Source organism: Vigna unguiculata, chromosome 8, assembly GCF_004118075.2.
Source record: "Vigna unguiculata cultivar IT97K-499-35 chromosome 8, ASM411807v1, whole genome shotgun sequence".
Lineage (NCBI taxonomy): Eukaryota > Viridiplantae > Streptophyta > Magnoliopsida > Fabales > Fabaceae > Vigna > Vigna unguiculata.
Genome location: NC_040286.1, coordinates 27,598,421 through 27,621,011, shown reverse-complemented (window position 1 = coordinate 27,621,011; position 22,591 = coordinate 27,598,421). Strand labels below are relative to the sequence as shown.

The following is a 22,591-nucleotide window of genomic DNA, read 5'->3' as shown; positions in this document are numbered from 1 at the left end:
TTTTTATAAAATAAAATTCAATTAACTAATTTTTATTTATAATTTGAATGTTTTGATAATATAATAATAAAGTGTTTTTTATAAAAATATTTATACTATTTACAATTTCTATAAAATCATACTTAAAAGACTCAATTTATTATTTAACTTCCTTAATGAAATTTCACAAAAAGTTCTTTAAATATTAAAAATGTAATCTTAAAAGTTTTAATAACGGAGTAAATACATTCATTATTGATTGGTAATAATAATCATTAGTTTAATTACATATGATATTTTTTTTACATAAAACTAGAAATAATATGAATTCTAATTATTTTTTTATTAATTAGTATTATAAACATTTTTCTTTTTAATCATAATAAATAGATTCATTATTAATTATCAATTTTTCTAATACAATAATATGAAAATAATTTGAACATTGTTTAAATTATTAAAAAAGTAAAAACAAAATCCCTGTATAGAAATATGGTATAAGGAGCTATTTTCCACTAGGTAGTGTAAGGAAAAAAATAATGTTTATGATACCAATTTGAAGATGGGCATCAAACTCACAATATGAAAAGTAAATAGATTTATTTAGGTAATACATACTGACATAGTTTACTAGGGTATTTTTATTTTATTAGGGTTTATTGTGAAAAAAATAATCATTTTTGGTCATTGGATAATTCTATTCGTATTCGGCTATTGTTTTCTGCACATCCATAATTACAAACTACACCCCACGATAATAGAAAAAGACTCAAATATCTTTCATCATTGTACCACACTACCATTTTCCATAATGGCCACTGTTATTGAGGAAGAAAACAGAAAGAACGCTGCAGAAGAGAAAAAATACAGAAAAAAAAAAAAAAAAAAACTCATTTTGAAAATCTCTTTCCATAACCTATTTCATGTAAGATTTAAACTCGTTCTGCTAGACATTGTATTAATTTTGAAAAAACTTCTTCCAAAATATATTTCATACGTTTTAAAAACTGTTATGAGAATCTCATCCTAAAAGTTCTGTTTTAAAAATTTTATTCTGAAAATTTCAGAAAATGTTTTACAGAAAGTTTCCAGAACATGTAAAATGCTCATTTTGAGAATTTGTGGGCGCACTAAGAAATTGTAGGCTTTCATCTTTTCTCTTTTCTCTATCCGCACATCTCACTATTTTTCTTTGCATTCCTGCAAATTAGGTTTTACAATATAAAAATCAACTTTAAAACCTAAGTTCTGGACCGATCAACTTTTTCTTGACGCTTTAATATCAACAATTTTGGAAGAAAAGAAAAAGTAAGCCATAGGCTTGCAGTAGTCATCGTATTTACATATTTACACATATGAGCACAAAAAAAACAGTAAGAAGCGAAGGACAAACATTTAAGCTAGTTCTTCTTTAGCTGCAAATATCTTTCTCTCCTCAAATGCAAGCCTCTTCTTTAAGCGTTCTTGGTGCTCAGAAAATGCCCAGAACAAATCCCTCATAATACTAGCTATCTTGAATTCTTTACTTCCTGAATATACAACCTTCAAATTGTTCATTGTTCCTCTCTGTTTTTCCTGCAATATATTCTGCTGAAGAAAACAATGAAAACATAGCCTGTGAGGATTATTACTACCTTGTATAAACAACTTTCTGAAGTAAAATTCTGGATACAAACCTACCTCTGATATATGCACCAATTCTCCTATTGATGCTTTAATATTTTCTAATCCCACTAGTTTTTCAAGTACCACCCAAGGCCTAAAAACCACAATGAATAGATCAATTTTAAACAGAGGTTTTACTAAATCAGTATATATACAATTTTGTAAGAATTGATGGTTAAGTTATTAAAACAATTAATAAGAAATAAAAAAAGAAATTGACAAGCCTGGTTTCAACGTTAAGTTGAAACAACACAATAACAATGAAAACCATAGTAGACATCAATATTTAAGAGCTAAAATGTAGAATACCTGCCAGTTGAAGATGTTATGATGCAGTTGGGATTATTCAAAAAGCCACACAGCTCTTGGAACTCTTTTTCAGAATGCACCATAATGGCTCCCCTAGTATATACCTCCATTGACAAATTTGGAAAAATGAAGACTCTGACTGATAGAGAAGTATGTCTTCGTAAGAATTCTGCAACTGTAGATGAACATAACTTTTTATCCATATTTGTAATCATTATCATACACACATTTTTCGTTCCCCCGAGATCCCTGTCTTCCATTCTTCGGTCGTGACAACTGACTAAACAAAATATAAGGAAAAATAAAAATCAAACGAAATCCAAGGAAAAATCAAAGGAAAAGGTAAGAGGATTCATATTATGGAACATCCTTGTAAAAATATAAATAACTACTACCCTAATAAAAGTCAAGGTTGATGAATATAATACTGGGGTGTCTAGAACTATGTTAAATAGAGAAAAAGCTGTGAAAAGAGCCATAAATTTCTTAATCGCAGCGAAAAGGTTTTTGAAGCTGAACCTAGCGAGTTTAATTTACTTATAGTGTTAACCTCTACTATACATCGGAACAAACCTTCAGGTGAATATGCACTCACTATAGACCGCCTAGCACATTGTGTTTCCTGTAAAGGGCAATAGATTAGAGGATATAATATTAGCACCCAGAACACGTCCAGTATCACTATTTTTATATCTTCCTCAGCAAGCAAGGTCATAGAAAGGAATCGTAGTTACATAGAGAGGCATGTACTACTTGCCTTTATCATTCTTCCAAAGTAAGTAATTTGACGTGCGGAGTTAGACCTGTTGCCTCGATATGGAACCATTCCAAAGCCAGAATCTTCCTTTGGCATTAAAAAAGAAGAACAATTATCCACAAATGAAGCCACTGCACGATCTAGCTCCCATTTAGGCTGAACTACACAAATGTTCTCTATTGATGTAGCAGTCAATTTTCTTGCATTTGGTCCATGCAACCAAAAAAGTATAAAAGTACAGAAGCATTGTTCCTCTCCTGTTTTCCAAGAATGTTCTCTTTGTTGCACCTATGTAAGCATACACAATATCAAGCCCAAAGGTAAAACTGAAGTAATTTTAATCTAGAATATAAGAAAGTTTATTGTTATTTTCCGAACACCAAAGGTGTATATGTTTTTATTCTCGTCATTTGGTCGGAAAAAACACATCATCAATTAAGAACATTATCATCTTTACCCTCAAAAACCATTCTACTAACATAAAAATAAGATAAAAACAAGGAAACAAGAATATAATGTGAAAATCCCAAATTGAAAAAAAAAACCACAACCATTATTTAATGACAACTAGAGAGTAATACTATGTGAAAATTTGTACAACACATAGACTACCCTCTCAAGCCTTTTGACCTCATGCCTTTGACCTCATATACACTCACACTATCCAAAGTAAGAATTTAACCAAACCTCACAACATTTTACTACAAGAGTATAAGAGAAGTCATATACAAGCTTAGTGTTTTTGACTGGGATAAGAAAAATCAAGGACTTAAAATCCATCTTAGGCGATATTAAACTTTCCAATACATATTATGTTCATCAGCCCAACAATCTTTACCCTGATTAAAATAAACACATCTTCATTGCCTATACCAACAATCATACTCCAACAAGAGTATACTCACTTGGAATTAAATCATCCCAAGACATTGCATGCACCCTGCATCAATGCTAACCAATGCACGTGTATAATCACCACGCACCCTGCATTAATATTGGCCAATGCTCGTGTATAAAATTACCGCTAGAGAAACATATTCTAACACTCACAATCTCCCAACCAGGAGCTAACGTGTCACAATCCTCCAGTTTCAAATCTGACAAACTAAGAGTTGTCACGTCATCTCTTCCTTCCTCAAGCAAATCTAGAGACGTAACAAGTCTTCACCGCATAGCCACTGCTGGACCTCCACACAATCACCGGAGCAACCAAACTGCGACCCCACCGCGCACAATCGCCGACGACGCAGCACCACTGCTCCTCCTTACACACATGTTGGACATCGCCACAACTCCACCTTTATCGTGCATGCCTCACCGGACCTCCTACCTTGTCGGAAAACGTAGAAACAAATCACAAGTTCTCCTCCAAACAATTGTAGGAAGACGCATGCGAGCCACTGCGACATCTATGGAAACAGATCGCACACCATGTGAGCCCAGATTCACAAGTTACACCACGTGAAAACCAAGGTAGATCTGCAAACCATAGAGCACTTCCTCCACGTGCAAACCACAAGATAATAACGTGGAAACCCCAAAATTGGAGAAAAAACACGATATTGTCTAATGACAACCAGAGAATAACACTATGTGAAAATTTGTACAACACAAAGACTATCCTCTCATGCCCTTTGACTCCAAGTACACACACACTCTCCAAAGCAAGAATTTAACGAAACCTCATAACACTCTACAACAAGAGTATAAGAGAAGTCAAATACAAAGTTAAGTGTTTTTGACTGGGGCAAAAAACACCATGGACTTGGAGTTCATTATATATTTACCAACACTCTCACTCCCTAACTTATCATAGGCGATCTGGAGCTTTTCAAAACGTATTATCTTCTTCAGCCCAACAGATTCAAACAACCTCAATATGAGTTTTCTCTCTTTTTATATCTTCATCTACTTCAACCAACTAGTTTCATTGCTCCAAGAATCCTTTGATCCATTTCACCTTGAGCTCTAAAGAAACAATAACATAAAACCTTCTCACAAATAAAGAAAAAATCATGCATTATTATTTCTCAAATAAGAAAGAAAAAACCTCACATAAAAATCCAAACATATTGTTGAATATAGAGAAAAATAGGGTTTGATATTAATCTTCCTTGTGTATACACCACACATACGGTAATCTATTTATAATAGAGAGGTACAACTAAAAGGAATAACTAAAAATAAATAGAGTAAATAGAAGATATTGTGATTAACAATATCTTAACAATATCAAACAATATCTAACACTCACATTCAAGTTGGAGCATATAAGTCATGCGTCAAGCTTGTTACAAATATAATCAATTTTAAGCGTTCGTAAAGACTTAGTAAAAATATATGCTAACTGATCACTTGAGTTAACAAACTCAGTCTTGATATCACTTGAGTTACCACCAATGGAGACACAATACCCAGATGTAGATCTTCTATCAGAAGAAGATATTGCCCAATCAGCATCTGAATAGCAAACAACTCTTGTATGGTTAACCATACAATAATCCTTTCCCAGAAGATCATTTAATATACTTCAAGATATGAATGACTATATTCCAATGATCTTCACATGGAGAATTAAGAAATTGACTTACCACACTAAGATATAACAATACCATCATTGGACTGTGCCACTTCAATACCCAAGAAATATCTGAGTTTGTCAAAATCTTTGGTCTAAAAATGGTGACAGAAATGTTGTTTCAACTGAGAGATGTGATGGTTCTCACTACCTGTAAGAACAATGTCATCAATATATACTATCAAGAAAACACATCCAACACTCAAGTGTTGATAAAACACAGAATGATTTGTTTCACACCAAGTAATACCAAATTGTTAAACAACATTGCTAAACGTTCCAAACCAAGCCCTGGGAGACTGTTTTAGGCCATATAGGGATTTGCGAAGACGATATATACCATCTCAGAAGACTCCTCTTGAGCAACAAACCCAGGAGGTTACTATATAGATTTCTTGTAAATCACCATTGAGAAAAGCATTTTTAACATCGAGTTGATAAAGAGACCATTGTTGAAGAGCAGTCATGACGATAAATAAACGAACAGAAGTCATCTTTGCCATATGGAAAATCCAACCCAAAAATTTGAGTATAACCTTTAGCCATAAGACGAGCTTTGAAGCGATCAATAGTACCATCAGGTCCAACTTTGATAGCAAACACCCACCTACAAACAACAATATATTTCCCTGACGGTAACGGGACCAATTCTCAAGTTCCACTATTATGAAGAGCACTTACTTCATATGCCATGGCTTGATGCCAACTAGGATAGGCTACAGCTTCACGGACAATTTTTGGAATTGTCATAGAAGAAATAGAGGAAAGACATGTATAAAAAGGTAATGACAGTCGATGATAACTCAAAGCAATATAATGGGGAGAAAGGTTACGTGTAGAACGCATACCTTTTCGGAGAGGAATAGAAAGATCAAACTCAGGTGTCAAAGTCGGAGGAGACAGAGTAGTTGCCACTTGATTGGAGTCACATGGTGGTGGTTGAGAACGGTTTCGGCGACTATAAACCTGAAAGAGCGATGGAGAAGAAGCTGACTGAAGAGCAGAACTGATGGTGAAAAGAACATAGTAAGAGGGTCACAAACAACAGAAACATTAAATGTACTAGGAGCGTTGACAGGATTGGATGGAGACAGAGGTGAAGATTAACTCTTAAAATAACGGGAGAACTTATCAAAGATGACATCTGTAGACACAAAATAACAGTTAAGAAAATGAGAAAAACATTTGTATCCTTTTAGTGATCTTGTAAACCCTAAGAAAAAATACTTATGTGATCTAGGAAAACTTTTGTCAAGACGAGCACTGAAATTATGAACAAAACATCTAGACCCAAAACTCTTAGAGGTAAAGGATGAAAAGGATCATGAGCGAATAAAATGGGATGAGGTATGTTATTATCTAAAACCGAAAAAGACATGTGATTAATGAAATAACATGCAGTAAGAATGACATCACCCCAAAGATGTTCAGGAACCTCTCCATGAATTAAAAGAGTGTGAGTTGTTTCAATAAGATGTTTATTTTTACGTTCAGCTACATCATTTTGTTGAGGTGTATAACCACAAGAAGTTTGATGCAGAATACGATGAGAAGTCATACATTTTTTAAAAGAATGAGAAAGATATTCACAGCCATTATCATTGCGCAAAATTCTAATAGAAACACCAAACTGAGTTTTAGTTTCAGTAAAATAAGTTTGAAAGATATGAAATAATTCAAAACGATTTTTCATCAAAAATAATCAAGTACATCTAGAATAATCATCAATGAAAATAACAAAGTATTGAAAACCTAAAGTAGACTTAACGCTGCTAGGTCCCTAAATGTCAAAGTGAACCGTGACAAAAGGGGACGAAGCACCATGTGTGACACTACGAGGAAAGGAAGTACGACTATGCTTGCCTAATTGACATGACTCACACCAAAACGGGACAAATTGGACAAGGCAGGGACAAGCTGATGTAACCTGGCAAGGCTTGGATTCTCCTTTGTATCAAGAGCCCTAAACAATCCATAATTGAGTTGGGGATCCTCCTTCTTTTGTTTCATCTAATACACCTGCTATGCTCAACAAATTTCTCAAATGGTATAAGGATCAACAGTCTTCTAGTTCATTGCATCTATCGCACATGCATATACATCTTTTGTTGGTCTGACCTAATCTTCTTCTCCTAATCCTTGGGTTTTTGATTCGGAAATTGGTGCAGGACATGCAAAATGTCGTCGATGATTATCATACCTTACAAAGGCTAATCCTTGTTGCTAATAAAACCCCTTCAGGCATGTGTACTGGTATGGCGTCTGTACAGAACACAAACACATACAACAAGGTACATTGGCAACAATCTCACTAGAGAAAAAATGGTGAAGCAATAAATGCACCCACAATTGCAAAAGAAAAAAAAAACTAGTGGTAGACCACCTGGGAAGAAAAATCAAGTTAAAGGTATAAACATGTTCCCACCATTAGTGACTCAATCATTAATTGCAAATTCTACAACTACAGGATCACAAGTTTCCACCAACTCATCAATCATAGAAACACATCCTAGAACAGTAACCAATAAATCTGTTACAACATGTATTAAGCATGTTGTTACTCATTATGAGGTCGTTATGGTCTGTCCTAAAGAAGAAATAACTTATAAACCCAGCCTTCATAATTCTCCTATAAATTCATATACTAACACAAAAAATAAGAAGGAATTAGTCAGCAATACCTCTCTTGTACTTCTGGAAAATTCAATACTAGACATGTCAAAGTTAGCCAACCCGACTCACATGGGTTGGCTCACCACGAGCCGGGTTGAAAATGAGTGAACCCAACCCGGCTCAACCCACCACGGGTTGGTGGGTTAAGTGGGTTGGCTCACCAACCCACCTAAAAAAATTATTTATTTATTTATTTTTTAGTATTCAAATATTTAAATAATTTTTTAAGTAACCCATGAGATGACAATTATAATAAAATCAAGAACCACTGTCTTGATTATGCTCACCACCAATATATGAATAATTGTTTCCAAGAAAGTATCCATATAGTCTAAGAAAGCATGACTAATATTACAAATTTTTTGTCATGCTATTCAACAAAATATAAATAAAGAAACTATACATTTTTGTCATGTTAATTTAGAAAAATTTGTTTATAAGACGATTCCTTGAATAATTTACTACAAAGATTATAGTTAAAGATTAAAGTATCAACATATATAACTTGACAATCAAATTAATTAAACATTCAAACTATTCAAATATTATTCAACAACATTCTAGCATTTAAAAATATGAAATTGTGAACATATATAATAGGAGTAGTAAATAATTATTAAAAAATAAAAAAAAATAAAAGAAAATTTTAAAAAAATTAAAAAAAAATTGTAAAAAAATGTTGGTGGGTTAAGTGAGTCAACCCACCATCAACCCGGCTCGACCCGTGGGTTAAGTGAGCCGGATTGAGTTCAACTCACTTTTGAAAAAATTGAATTTTTCTCAACCCAACCCGACTCGAACCCATGGTGAGTCGGGTTGGTTCATGGGTTGAAACCCATTTTGACATCTCTATTCAATACCAAAATGAGTTTCTCATCCCTGACAAGGAAACACAGAAGAACTAGTCACAAATGGATCTATCACATATTAATTTTTTTGATTTAGAGATGGAGTAATGGTCAAACTTCTCATTAAAAGACATAGGAATCTTTGATGAAAATTTTTTTTATTGTCAAGCTTCAACTCATTTGGAGGAGGTTGATGCATGAAGGTATTTTGTTGAGATTTATCTGACTTTGTGCAATAACATCTGACACTACAGTGGATAACACTATTCTTTAGTTTATATTAACTTTTGATATCAGAATCATTGTTTAAAAAGTCTATCTTAATGAGATTTCTTAGACATTTTGTTCCATCAGCTATCGAGCCACTATTGAACCACCCATTTCTAAACCCACGCACGAGATGTATATACCTCGATGTGAGAGGGTGTGTTAGAAGTCCCACATCGACTAGAGATAAGACAATTTCATGGTATATAAGTGGGGTGCAAACCCCACTGGCTTAAGCCTAACTCAATCTCATAAAATCGGCTTATAAAGTGAGGTTTGCATCCCACTTATATACTATGAAATTGCCTTATCTCTATTCGATGTGGGACTTCCAACACACACCTCTCACATTGAGATATATACATCTCGTGCGTAGGTCTATAAATGGGTGGTCCGATAGCGACCCGATAACGGGTGGAACAAAATGTCCAAGAAACATTTAAGATCATGTGATATGGTGCTAATAATAGATTGTTCTGACAAGACCATAAGAAGAATGCTAGTATTACATTAACCATCACACTTTTCATTATATGTAGAATTTATCCAAGTGTCACTGAAAAAGAAAGTGTAGATATACAATTTAAAATCAAGATGGGCAACCTGTGTTGATTTGTACTTGAAAGTGTTTTTCTACAATCTACACAAGTTAGTCTGAAAATCAGTAAACTTATGACATTCTCTAGCAATTTAATCTCCAAGCCCTTTACCAAAATTACTTTAGTCTTCCAACCAATCAACTTCATGAAAATTTAGCCTTCAAATTTGTTTTGGACTACATTCAAACATGGCTTAAGACAACATGTTCAGTTAATGACTCATCTGAAAGGATCATCCTCAATCATACCAAAATGGCTTACTTGAGAAATAATCCCACCATACCATATGTCCACAAAGGCATCCCAACATCTAAATGCACCCCAAAAGAGCCCAACCATTGTCATACTAACCAATGTTGGCAATCATTGTTGACACTCAATGATAAGTAAATATGATTATATTTTTATGATGATTGTATTGTTAATTGTTTTATGTTATACATCTTATGTTAGCTACAATATTATGTGTATCTACGTTTAGTCCATATTTTCCTTTGTTATTCTTTATTATATATATGTTATCCTATATGTATTTTCTACACAAAGGAATCAATCCTATACATAATTTTCACTATTTTCAACAATTTAGAGTGATTAACTAAAACAAGACGTCACTGGCTTATGGCTTCAAATGTCTATTATCACTCACCAAAAAGTCATTACAAATCTAATGTTATAGTAGTAGTAGACTAAATTCGCTTAATTTTGCAAAAGTAAACAAAGTATAGAGTTAAATATATTTTTCATCACTTAATTTTCAGCAAAAATTATAATTAGTCCATCTTCGAAACCTTGACCCAATTTAGTCTCCAACTTTAGAAATGTATATTAGTTCTTTTAACCAGATTTTGCTAGATTTATTTGACGTTTCAAACACATTTCATAATAGTTTATTAACTAACATTGAAGCAAAAATGTGTCAAACGGTGTAAACAACTCAAATACTAACATGAAAAATGTTTGAAACATTAAATAAACTTAACAAAATTTGGTTAAAATGACTAAATCCAAACATTTCTGAATTTAAGGAACTAAATTGAGTCAAAGTTTCGAAGAATGATTAATTTCAATTTTCACTGAAAGTTAAGAGGGCAAAAACATATTTAACCAAACAAATTTTAATAACCTAGAATTGCATGTTCGAAGAAATAAAAGTAGATTTAAACATAAAATGTGAGTTTAAAAGGCTCAAGGTATAATAGAGTAAACCATGACTGACCCCATCAACAACGGCGTCGTAAAAGCGAATGTCTTCTTGATTGAAGACATGAGAAGCACAAACCCTAGTTCCATGATTGAGTAAACCACACTCTTCATCTTGAAGTTGTTTGGAGAGGGGTCTGAAACGTTGTTTAAAGGCTTCAAGGTCTGTCCAGTTTTGAAAATTTGAAGAATGAAACACAACGTCATTTTCTGGAGAGAAATCCAAGTATTTCACCCTGAGAGTATCTCCATCGAACAAAACGTAGACTGTATACCATGCGTCATCTTCGTAAGTTCTAAACTCCGTCGAATAATTGATTAAGGGAGTGACAACACTCCTCGTCACCATTTTTTCTCCTGCCACTTAGATAATGAGAAAGCACCTAGTCATAGATAAGACTAGCCCTGTCAAAGCATTTTCGTGTTGCATTGATAGAAGATCCATTCGAGCATACACTAAGTGCATAAATTGCTCATAGAAAGTAAACAGCAATTATCCTTGCCATTAGGTGATATTTATAATAAAATTAACAAAACAAAAACCACATATATGTCATAAAGTTTAAAATACTTCGTATACTCACACTAACAAAATCCTAACACAGAAAATGAAACCCAAATATTTAGCTCATTTAAAATGGCAATAATAAAAATTGTGAGTAGAAAGATAAATTTCACTCTTACATAGGATCTGCAGTTTAGTTAAAAGAACCAAATATTTGACAAAGTACTCTTTCCACAAGGGCATCAAAAGAATTCCTTCTCAAACCATCAATCCATGCAAGTATGGATTAGATCATTTTAAGGAAATAATGGTTTTGTTTTGGCAGCTCCCTGGTAGGGCTTCAGGGGCAATAAAACAATTAATTCTTGCAATTTAACATATAAGTCAAAGCACAATTTCTTCTCTTTTCTTACATTTGCCTCCGACTCCAATTTCCAATACACTCCATCTTCACATACTCAATAAAAACACTTCAAAACAATAAAATTTCAGCCCATTTCACAATCCATCACCAAGAAATCTAAAAATAGCTCACCAACAATTCATCACCATCAAACTACATTGCAACAAAAAAAACTCAATTATCAAGTAGTTCTTCATCTCAAAGAAAACGAACAATGAATATAAATCCACCTATTCAACCATTCAACAAAGGCTTCTCTTTTCTCAAATCTCCCAACACCTAATCCCATATTCTTCCCTAAACTCTCACCCCCAAAACTCATCAGCATCGTAAACAGGAGCGTTGAAGCGCCAAAACCAGCGCGACCTTGACACTACTGTGGCCGCTCCACGACGGTTCTCTAATGCAGAGCCGATTCAGCCAAGCTATGTTTCTCGTGCGACGAGGTTCACTCCACCAACCACTCCGTTGTGGTTGGGAAACCAGTACCTCACTTCTCACCCTCTTTTAACCAAAGCAAAATAACACCACAAAGACCACAACGTTCGGAAACCTAAATCACACCCACAAACACAATAAAACCGAATACGCCTACCACAAATCGATTAATACAAAAATAAAAACACAAATCTAACCTCATTCACGCATCAAACCAACAAACCTAACACACTCAGGCCATGGGAGACGAGAACGAACCTCAACGAATGACAACCCCTCGAAACAGAAATTAGGGCACACCTTAGGAGAGTAATAGTAACCCAAAATGAAGTGAAATCCAACCAACAACTTCACGAATCCAACAAATGCAACCGCAACCGAGAATGAGGAGAGGGAATGGAATAACAAGCAAAACTAATACAACGAGACTTAGTTTACTCTCAAATTCAAATTCAAGGACAGTTTACAAAATGACCCTCTGCTAACTGATAACCAGGACCCACTAATGAATAAAAAATTGGAAAATGATTACGTGGAACCCATACGAATGTAATTTTTATGGGCGTCGTACCACTGCCCATCATGAAATATTTCATCATTAAATATTAACTAAAAAAGTACAACAACCTATGATACAATAAATATATCAAATTCGGTATGTACACTATGATTTATATATATATATATATATATATATATATATATGATAATCATCTTTTATAATTTATTTTAAGAATAATAGAATACACTACATTATATATAAATATTAAAAAAATATAGTAATTTTTAGAAATATAATAAATATATAAATATTATTAGGTGAATCTAAATTAAAATACTATATTAATTTATAATAAAAACTATTTTTTGTTAACAATTTAGAGATTAATTGTAAACTTTTGAAATTTTTAGTGTTAATGTTTAGTTTATAAATTAGTCACTTATTTTTTGTTACTAAAATTGATCTCTATTAAAATATTTTCTTGTAGTATATTATGATTTCATAAATTAAATACTTCATTTATAAGTATCTATAAAATATTTTAAAGTATCAAATACGGATACGTGTTGGACACGGATACGTGTAAGACATCAATACGTGTTAAACACAGATACATGTTGAACACGAATACCTAATGTAAATTGAAATATCAATTTATCATAGACAACAAATCTTCAAATTGTGTGGGTCACTATTAATGACTAATCATTTTACTTTCTTCATCTATAATTTAAGACGAGCTTTTATACAGAAAAAATTACCGTTTAGATTATGCATTAGTATTAATTTGTTCATTTTCACTTAATCAGGTAATTATTACGTTTGAATCACATGTCAAATTCTTTTTAAAATGTTTAAAAGAGTAACTTTGGTAAGATTAAGTAAAGTATTAATTTATTTTACTAGTTTATAAGTTGAATTAATCAATATAAAAGATATAAAAGTGTTGGATTAGTATACTAAGATAAGCCATTTTAGAAACTATTATAATTAAGCTGCTTCAAACTATATAATTTATTAATTTTTTCATTATGATCTTTTATATTTCAATAATTTTTAATGAAATTTTTTTAAATAAACAATTTATATAATTTTTTATTATTAAAATTTTAAAAAGTAGTAATTAAAAATAAAATGATAAAATAACTATATTAATTTATAAAATAATTAAATTTAGATTTAACAAGGGGTACAGATGAAAACACAATTATTTAGTTTAAGATACCAATTACTTAAAATGTAAAATTGGGAAAAAAATTGTATACATCAAAGAAACGAATTCATTTCATTATATATAGGTATACACAATTTTTTATTACAAATATTTATTTAAATTTTAAAAAAATAGTTATTAAAAAGGACAAAATGATAAAATAATGATTTTAATTTATAAAAGAATTAAATTTAAATTAATAGTCATTTAAAAGTAAAAAAATGGAAATCTAATTATTTTAGTTTAAAACAATGTTTATTTGAAGATTAAAATTAAAAAACTAAAATATGTACATAAAAAAATTTATATAGAAGTATAGATATTAAAATTGTTTCACCTACCGTGATAGCAGCCACACCTATTATAGATAACCCACGATCATCCATTTAAAACAAACTTAAGAATTGGATTTTTTTTATTTAATAATAAAATAATTTTATTTAAAATTTATATCTTGAGTTTTCAAATACAAAAATATTAATTAAATTATTGTAATTAATTTAATTTAATGTTTCTTTTTCTAATAGACAGTGGAATAAATTCATTTAATATTTATTAAGACATTGTTTATTTTAAATAAGTTTGTATTAATTTTAGTTTTGAAAAACTTTTTTAATGGTTATATATGCATTTAGAAAAAATATATTTTTTTATATAATTAAGAATTTTAATTGTTTATAATTTTTCAATCATATAATTTTCTTTAAGATATTTAACTTTTAAAATAAATCTAATATATTAAGATCCAACAAATTTTCATATTTTAAATATTTTATGATGTTTAAGCATTTTTCTTTCAATACATATAAGTTAGTGACTTTAATTTTTTCCACACTAAATAAAAAATAAAAATATTTTCAAATATTTTAAATTTTCAAATCTACTCTAAAATGTGGTAATTATTTTATGTACAACGTAGAGAAAGTATTCATTTTAAATGATTCTTGAAAAGATTTTATGATTTTATTATCAACGTTTTATCAAATTATTTCTTTATATGACAAATATATTTTTCATGAAACTTAAGCTCTATATCCATATCAAAACTAATTTCCTTTGTAGAAATCAATGCATGATCAAATTCATTTTCTTTGTATCTTCAAAACAATAATACAAAATCTTTTAATTGTTCAATAATTTCATCAATGCACATATATTTTGATTATAAATTGAGTTAACTACGAATAAAATATCATACCAAAAATTCAAAGTTTTCTAATTCATAAATTGCTAAGCAATCAACTTCACTTTTTATTTTAGGATAATCACTAGCTTGAGCTAATTCAAATAAAACATATCTTATTTATGAAGTTTGAAATCTTACAGCTTTCACACTTTCAATATGGCTTTCTCAACGTGTTTGTGAAAACGATGTAAGAGTTAAGTTATGTATATGGTCTTGTAAAATTTTTCATCTTTTTGTAGAAGAAGAAAATAAAGTATATATTGTAAGCATAAACGCAGAATATGATCTTATTATTCATTCTGACATCTTCATGCACATAATCACACTTTTACGCACATAAACGCACATTCATGTACATAAACATAATATAAATCATAATATTGATTCTAATAATCAATCATAAACTCATAAACAATATCTCATACCCATACTGATAATCATGTTGTAAATAGTAAACGAAAGCGTACCTGAATTGGCCATAACGATAATATTAGAGCACTTCTATATGCACAGTGATCTTCCTCTTGTAGAGCACCTTTATTTTCCTTTGGATTTTCTCTCTTGATGGGGATAGGGAGAAAGGAACATGAAAAGTACGTTATGACTCTGTGTGTGCTCTCAGAAGGGGATCACGACCATTTATAATCTAAATTACTTAAGTTTTAGTATTTCTAATTTGGCCCCTCGTCAAATTAGAAATTACTAACTGGTCTCTACACAATATTTATTTTCATGACATATGTCTTTAGCCAAATCTTTAATTTAGTCAGATCACTTTATATTTGACTTTATAAATAATGGCCCTAACACATTTAATTATGTGTCATATATATGCATGACCCAAAATTACTAACATATATTTGTTATAAGAGACCAAACAAATATGTAGCTTTTGGACAAGAGTTAACCATATCACAAAGTAGTCGATTTAAATTATGACAGTTAAAATATGTTATCTTTTGCTAAAAAATCTCCTATAAATCATAAAATATGTTAAATAAATAAAAACATCTTCAACGTCGGTATTTAAGTGTGTTATCCTCATGTTGTTATTATCTGTTGTTATTTCCTCCTCGCTAGTCTTAGGATTTAGATCCTTGCTTAACTCACATGCTTAACCAAGTAGTTACAATCATATAGTATCATAAAAAGGATGACCGATAACTTTTATGATCCTCTTTTAACTGATGTCTCATCAAACTAGACCAAAGCCCCCAACCTTAAGCCTCGTTCATATGACCAATATGCTAAGGCTTTTAATGTCCAATGTTTTATCTTTGCTCGCCTCGTTTAACTGATGCCTCATCATGATTCATGTCATACCATAGCCCCCAACCTTAAACCTCATTCTTTTGACCGAGATGCTAAGGCTTTGAACTTAATGACTTTTGTTATTTTGAAGTTTACTATTGATAATCTTTACCTTGTGTTTGGATGAAGCATTTCAACAATGCTAAGAAATTGAAATGCATTGTATTTGAATTGTCTACAATTAAGTTCCTTTCATTTTGTAAATAACTTGTTGAGATAAAGAAATTAAAATACCTTACATTTCAATTTCTTGTTTGGATAAACAATTGAATTTCTTATGAGATAAAATTTCATTTTAACAATATTTATTTTAGGCTTAATTATGTTTTGAATTCCTGATAATTTTGGAAACAAGCTCGAGGACTCAGATGGGTCGAGCCGATCCGATTACCTAGCCGAGTTGGTCTAACCCAACGACCTAGACGAGCCAGATCGGCCAAGAAACCCCAACAGACTAGGCCGACCCGACAATCCATACAGGCCCAACCAGCTTGACGCCACATATGGGTCGGTCATGCCTGTCAAGTTCGTCTATTTGATCGGGCTTGTCGGGTCGGCGGGCCTATCAGGCATGTTAGAGTATTTGGGTTGGTCGAGTCGTACGAATCGTTGGGCCTACCCGACACATTTAGGTCTCTAAGCCCGCTTGACACCCTTAGGTCGCCAGGCCCGTGAGGGTCACTAAGCTTGTCTAGCCTGTTTGAGTCATCGGGCCTGTTTGGGTCATCGGGCCTGTTAGGGACGTTGGGCATGCCCGATCCATTTGTGTTGTCGGGCAGCCTAATACGTCTCAATCGTGGGGCCCGTCTGACTAGTTTGGGTCGTCGGGCCTGCCCGACCTATTTTGGTAGTCAGGCCCACTCGACTTGTGTCGTTAGGCCTGTCTGACTCGTCTTGATCATCAGGTACATCAGTCCCACCTTGGTCGTCAAGTATGTTCTCTTGTCTTGGTCATCGGGCCCATCTGACCTGTCTTGGTCATTGGGCCAATCCGGTCCGTCTTTGTCATTAGGCCAATCTAGTTTGTCTTGGTCGTTGGGCCTATCCTGCCTGTCTTGGTCATCGAGCACATCTGATTCGTTTGTGTCGTCGGGCACATTTGGGACGTTAGGCTCGTCCAACCCATTTGTATTGTCAAGCTAGCCCGATACGTGTGGGTCATTGGGTCCGCCCCCCGCCTGCGTGGGTCGTCAGGCTTGCCCGACCTGTTTGGGTCATTGGGCTAGTCAAGTTCGTCTTAGTCGTCGGGCCCACCCGGCTCGTCTTGCTCATCGAGTTGTCTACCCAACTCATCGAGCCTACCTATGGACTGGGCCAAATTGGCAACTCTACCAAAGATGTCTAGAGTGTGAGGTTAAGTGAGAAGAATTTCAAATTCCACCTATTTTGAGGGTATATTAATTTCTACTAATTTAGCTAATTGAAATGCTTCAAAAAAATATTTTCATTTTAAATAATTTTTAATTTCTTTATCCAAACAAAGGATTTCATCACATATAAATATAAATTCTTCAAAAAAATGAATTGCTTCATTAAAATACTTTATCTAAACATACCATTAATTTCCTTAAGAACAGTCACTAGATTTTTTGTTACACCGTGTATGATAGTTACCCACCCTAGGTTTTTTGTTAGGAGTGTCTCTAGATGTTTTGGTTATTATGTCTTGCCATCCTAGGTCTTCACCAAGACAGTTTGCTGTCGTGTAAGGTATAATGTTAGATGTCATGGTTCTTCGCCAAGACGACCTCATGTCGTGCAAGATTTAGTAGCGTAATATGCTTCCTAGGTAGGGATGGCAATAGGTTGGGATGGGGACGGGTTTCCTATCTCATACCCATCCCTAAAGAAGAAATTCATCATCATACCCAAACCCAACAAGTATGAAGTATTTGTCTCATCCTCATCCCCATCGGGTAACAGATATACACTTGTACATGTGCTCGTACCTGTACCTATTTTCTTACTATTTTAATATAAATTAATTATTTTTTATAAAATGATTAAAAAAACTACAAAGAAAACATAATATTATAAAATATCCAATATCAAAAGGATGTATTCTCAATATCAAATATTTATAAATAAGTTATAGTTAATGTACATTTCAAATTAGAATACCAAATAAAATTTCATGAGATCAAAACATTTATTATATTTGCAAAGTGAATGAAAAAAAAATGATAAAATTTAAAAATATTTTTAAAAGATTACAAAAAGAAAAAGTATTCAAATTTACAAATATTTTAAATGTTTATTTACTCAATTTCCTTAAATTCTACTAAAATCTCTATTTTATACACTAATAAAAATTATAATACACCACTTGAATCAAATCACACAAAGAACAAATATTAAACTAACAATAATTGAAACTTAGCGTAGACCTTTCATCTTTTGAACTTCGATATACGTTAGATGGTGATAAACCATATTCATAACAATTATATTAAATTATTATATTCTAGTAAATAATTTTTTTAGGTTAAATTATTCCTTTGGTCCCCATTTTCGTAGCAAAAATATCAATTTGGTCCCTTAATTTTTTTTATCCCAATTTGGTCCTTATTTTGGAAAATTTGATGCAATCAAGTCCTTTCCGTTAGTGGTGTAGTAACGGTGTTAAATGGAGTTCCACGTGTCAATTTATGAATTTTTTGAATTTTTATTATTTTTAATTTTTTTTAATTTTTAAAAAAATATAAATTTGCCACGTGTCAAGATGACATCATGCCACGTGGCCGTGAAAGTGCCACATGTCACAATTATGACAGGTGTCATTTTCTCATTCTCAATTTGGTCCCTGTATTTTAATTTTTTCTCAATTTAGTCCCAATTTTTGTAAAAATTATGCAATTTCGTTCCCTCCAAATTGAAACAAAAATTAACCTTTATATAAATGTTATACAAATATTTTTATTAAATTTGATTTTTTTATTCAAATTGATATTTTAATTATATATTTTCAACAAAACTAAGTTTATTTAAATTTGTTTCACATTCAATTTTACTTAAAATTATTTTCAAATTTTAAATTTTTTTTATTGTTACATAAATTAGTTAATTTTTCTTAAATTTATATAATTATTCTTTTTACACCAACTAAAACATTTGTATAGAAATTCTTGAATTTTACACATTTAAAACAATATTAAAGTATGATGTAATAAAATATCAATATAATTTATGATTTTTTTTTGTTATTAGCATTATTTTATATTAACAACTTTAAAACAATTTTAAATAAAGTTTAATGTAAAATATAAATTAAAATAAACTTAATCTTGTTAAAAATATTTACTTGAAATATCAATTTTGATATAAATATTTGTGCACATTTATATAGAAATTAAATTAGGTTTAAATTTGGAGAGGGACAAAATTGCACAATTTTTACAAAAATTATAACTAAATTGAGACAAAAATTAAAATACTGGGACCAAATTAAGAATAGAAAAATGACACCTGCCATAATAGTGACACATGGCACTATTAGTGCCACATGGCATGATGTCAACTTGACACGTGGCAATTTTTTATTTTTTTAAAAAAAATAAATAAAAAATAATAAAAATTTAAAAAAAAATTCAAAAAATTCAGAAATTGACACGTGGAACCCTATTTAACACTGTTACTACACCACTGACGGAAAGGACTTGATTGCATCAAATTTTCCAAAATAGGGACCAAATTGAGATAAAAAAAAATTGAGGGACCAAATTGATATTTTGTTACGAAAATGGGGACCAAATGAATAATTTAACCTTTATTTAATACAATTGTATGAACTTGAGTTTATTTAAACTTTATTTAAAATTTATGACAATAGTGTATTTTATTTTATTTTATTTGAATTTATGATTAAATATTTATTTTTTAAATAATTTTGTAAATATCTGCGGGTACCCGTGGATATAAAAAAAATAGGCAGGTACCCGCATAACGGATACGATGACAGATATGGGTACGGGTACATGGTGAATATTTATCTAGCGGGTAGGGTACGAGGGAGCCACTACACGTACCTTACCCGCCCCGTTGACATCCCTAATTGTAATAATATAATTACATTTATGATAATGAGTTAGAAAATAAAAATAATTATATAAAAAACATCAAAACAAAGTTCTACGTTACAAAAATAAATACAAATAAAAATATTAAAAAGAAGTCAAAATGTATGTCTTAGAAAAAGTTTGATACAACATTGCATGAAATTATACATAAGAAAATAAATGTATAATAAAAGGGTATGATATGATGAAAAATATCTTAGATATCTAAAAAAACTTTTTAGATATCAAATTAGTTGAACTGTTCACACATAATGAAAATTGTTTTAACAAAATAAAAATAGTTCTTCAAATGAAACAAAAATTAATAATAAGAGAATAAATTAGATAATTTTTTTATATTACCTAGTGAATAAAATGTTTATGGTATTAAACATTAATTATAAACATTAAAATTAAGAGTTAAAGATTTTAAAGTGAAAAAAATAAACATTTAATAAAAATATTAAAAAGGAATAGAAATATTCAAATATAAAATATAAAAAAATTTAAATTACATACCTCATTTGATTATAACTACATAAAGATTCTAATAAGAGCGAAGAGTGAAAGTATTCTGTGAATTTATTTCATGATAAGTCATACAAATTGAAAAAACAAAAAAGTTTATAGCTAAAAGAAGAAAAAGTTATAAAGTTAAAGACTAAGAATAATTTATATATATATATATATATCAAATTATTTAAGATGAATATTAAGATGTGCATAAATTATATGAACATGTTTAAATAATATTCATATAAATAAATTTATTTGTCATTCCTAATCTTATATCTTTGCCGAAGTGACTCCTGCCGAGTAAGAATTAGTAGATGTGATACGCATTTTGGGTTTTACTAAGACGATCTTCCGCCGAGTAAGGATTAATAGATATGATACACATCCTAGATTTTTCAAGAATGACCTCCTACTGAGCAGAAATTAGTAAATATAATATATGTCCCGGGTCTTTACCAAGACGACCTCCAAACATTCTGGTATGATATTTAGTCGACAGTAGTTTTTCCATGGTCGTGTTGGGCCGATACTAAGTGTGTTGAAGTTTTTTTTGTCATTCTTCGTTGTAAACTCTGTAATCCCACCAGAGAAAAATTAAAAATCTACCACAAATATAACTTAAATGTATAAATTAATTAATTAAAAATGCTAAACTGAGTCTCCGTACATAACCAACCTTTACTTTCTAAATGTAACATATTTAAATTTAAATTCTTACATAGTTCCTAAACGTAACCTATTTAAATTCATAATTTTATAATGAGTTTTGTCTACATATTACACTTTTTCAACTTCAAAGTAAATATATATATATATATATATATATATATATATATATATATATATATATATATATTTTAATATTATAAGTGTATTTGTAACGTTCCATTTAAATAAATAAACTTACTTCAATGACACGTCACACAAAATAATAATAAGAGCAGATATGTGGAGTAGGGACTCACTCCCTAAAAATATCCAAAAGTTATAAAAAAGAAATCGTAGGACATACCACGATGTCAAACAAGACAAAGTACAAGGTCTAAAATAACCAGAAACACAGTACATATCAAATAATACATGGGCTATAGCCCTAGCAAAAGACATAAAAAGAAAAGCCCAAGTCCAGTCGACTAAGCAGCGAAACCATCACCTCCCTGTTGGCCACGAGTGTTCCTCACATTTGCTCACATCAACAAGTTGATGATCATTGCAAAAGAGAGAACCGCACAACAGAACACACAACAAAACAAAAGGGTAAGCTAGAGCCAAAAGTAGTTTTATCATGCAATCAGGTATACAATCATAGTCCAATATACATATATCATCCAAGCATGTTATGACCTTTCAATCAATACACTAAGACTCAACTCGACTCATCCAGATTACATATAATCTGGTCGGATTCAGCGGATGCTTGCACTTGTGGTGGATACCTCTGCTCACGCTCGAGCTATATCTTACAAGTGTTACAATGAATCAATCCCCACACACAAGGTTAGCCCTTAATGAGTTTCAGACTTTCTGCTACTCTCACCACAGGAGTCAGTCCACTCTAAGTGAGACTAACTAACTGCTTAGAGT

The 22,591-nt window shown here is 31.3% G+C and overlaps 1 protein-coding gene across 7 annotated transcripts; it reads right to left on the bottom strand.

Annotated features, from left to right (window-relative positions):
• Positions 1-1,212: 1,212 nt before the first annotated feature.
• Positions 1,213-12,694, bottom strand: LOC114195491. 7 transcript variants are annotated; one of them, XM_028085984.1, is made up of 8 exons: positions 10,895-11,150; positions 6,137-6,254; positions 5,302-5,439; positions 2,711-2,998; positions 2,527-2,575; positions 1,954-2,233; positions 1,660-1,738; positions 1,213-1,569 (listed from the first exon to the last, which is right to left on the bottom strand). In XM_028085984.1, the coding sequence occupies exons 3-8, from the start codon at positions 5,326-5,328 to the stop codon at positions 1,375-1,377; spliced, it is 918 nt and encodes a 305-aa protein (XP_027941785.1). In that variant the 5' UTR covers positions 5,329-5,439; positions 6,137-6,254; positions 10,895-11,150; the 3' UTR covers positions 1,213-1,374. The 7 variants fall into 7 exon arrangements, with proteins under 7 accessions (XP_027941785.1, XP_027941779.1, XP_027941783.1 ...); XM_028085978.1 differs by lacking the exons at positions 5,302-5,439; positions 6,137-6,254 and adding an exon at positions 12,483-12,694 and having other exon boundaries at positions 10,895-11,261; XM_028085982.1 differs by lacking the exons at positions 5,302-5,439; positions 6,137-6,254 and adding an exon at positions 12,483-12,693 and having other exon boundaries at positions 1,213-1,566; positions 10,895-11,261.
• Positions 12,695-22,591: the final 9,897 nt, after the last annotated feature.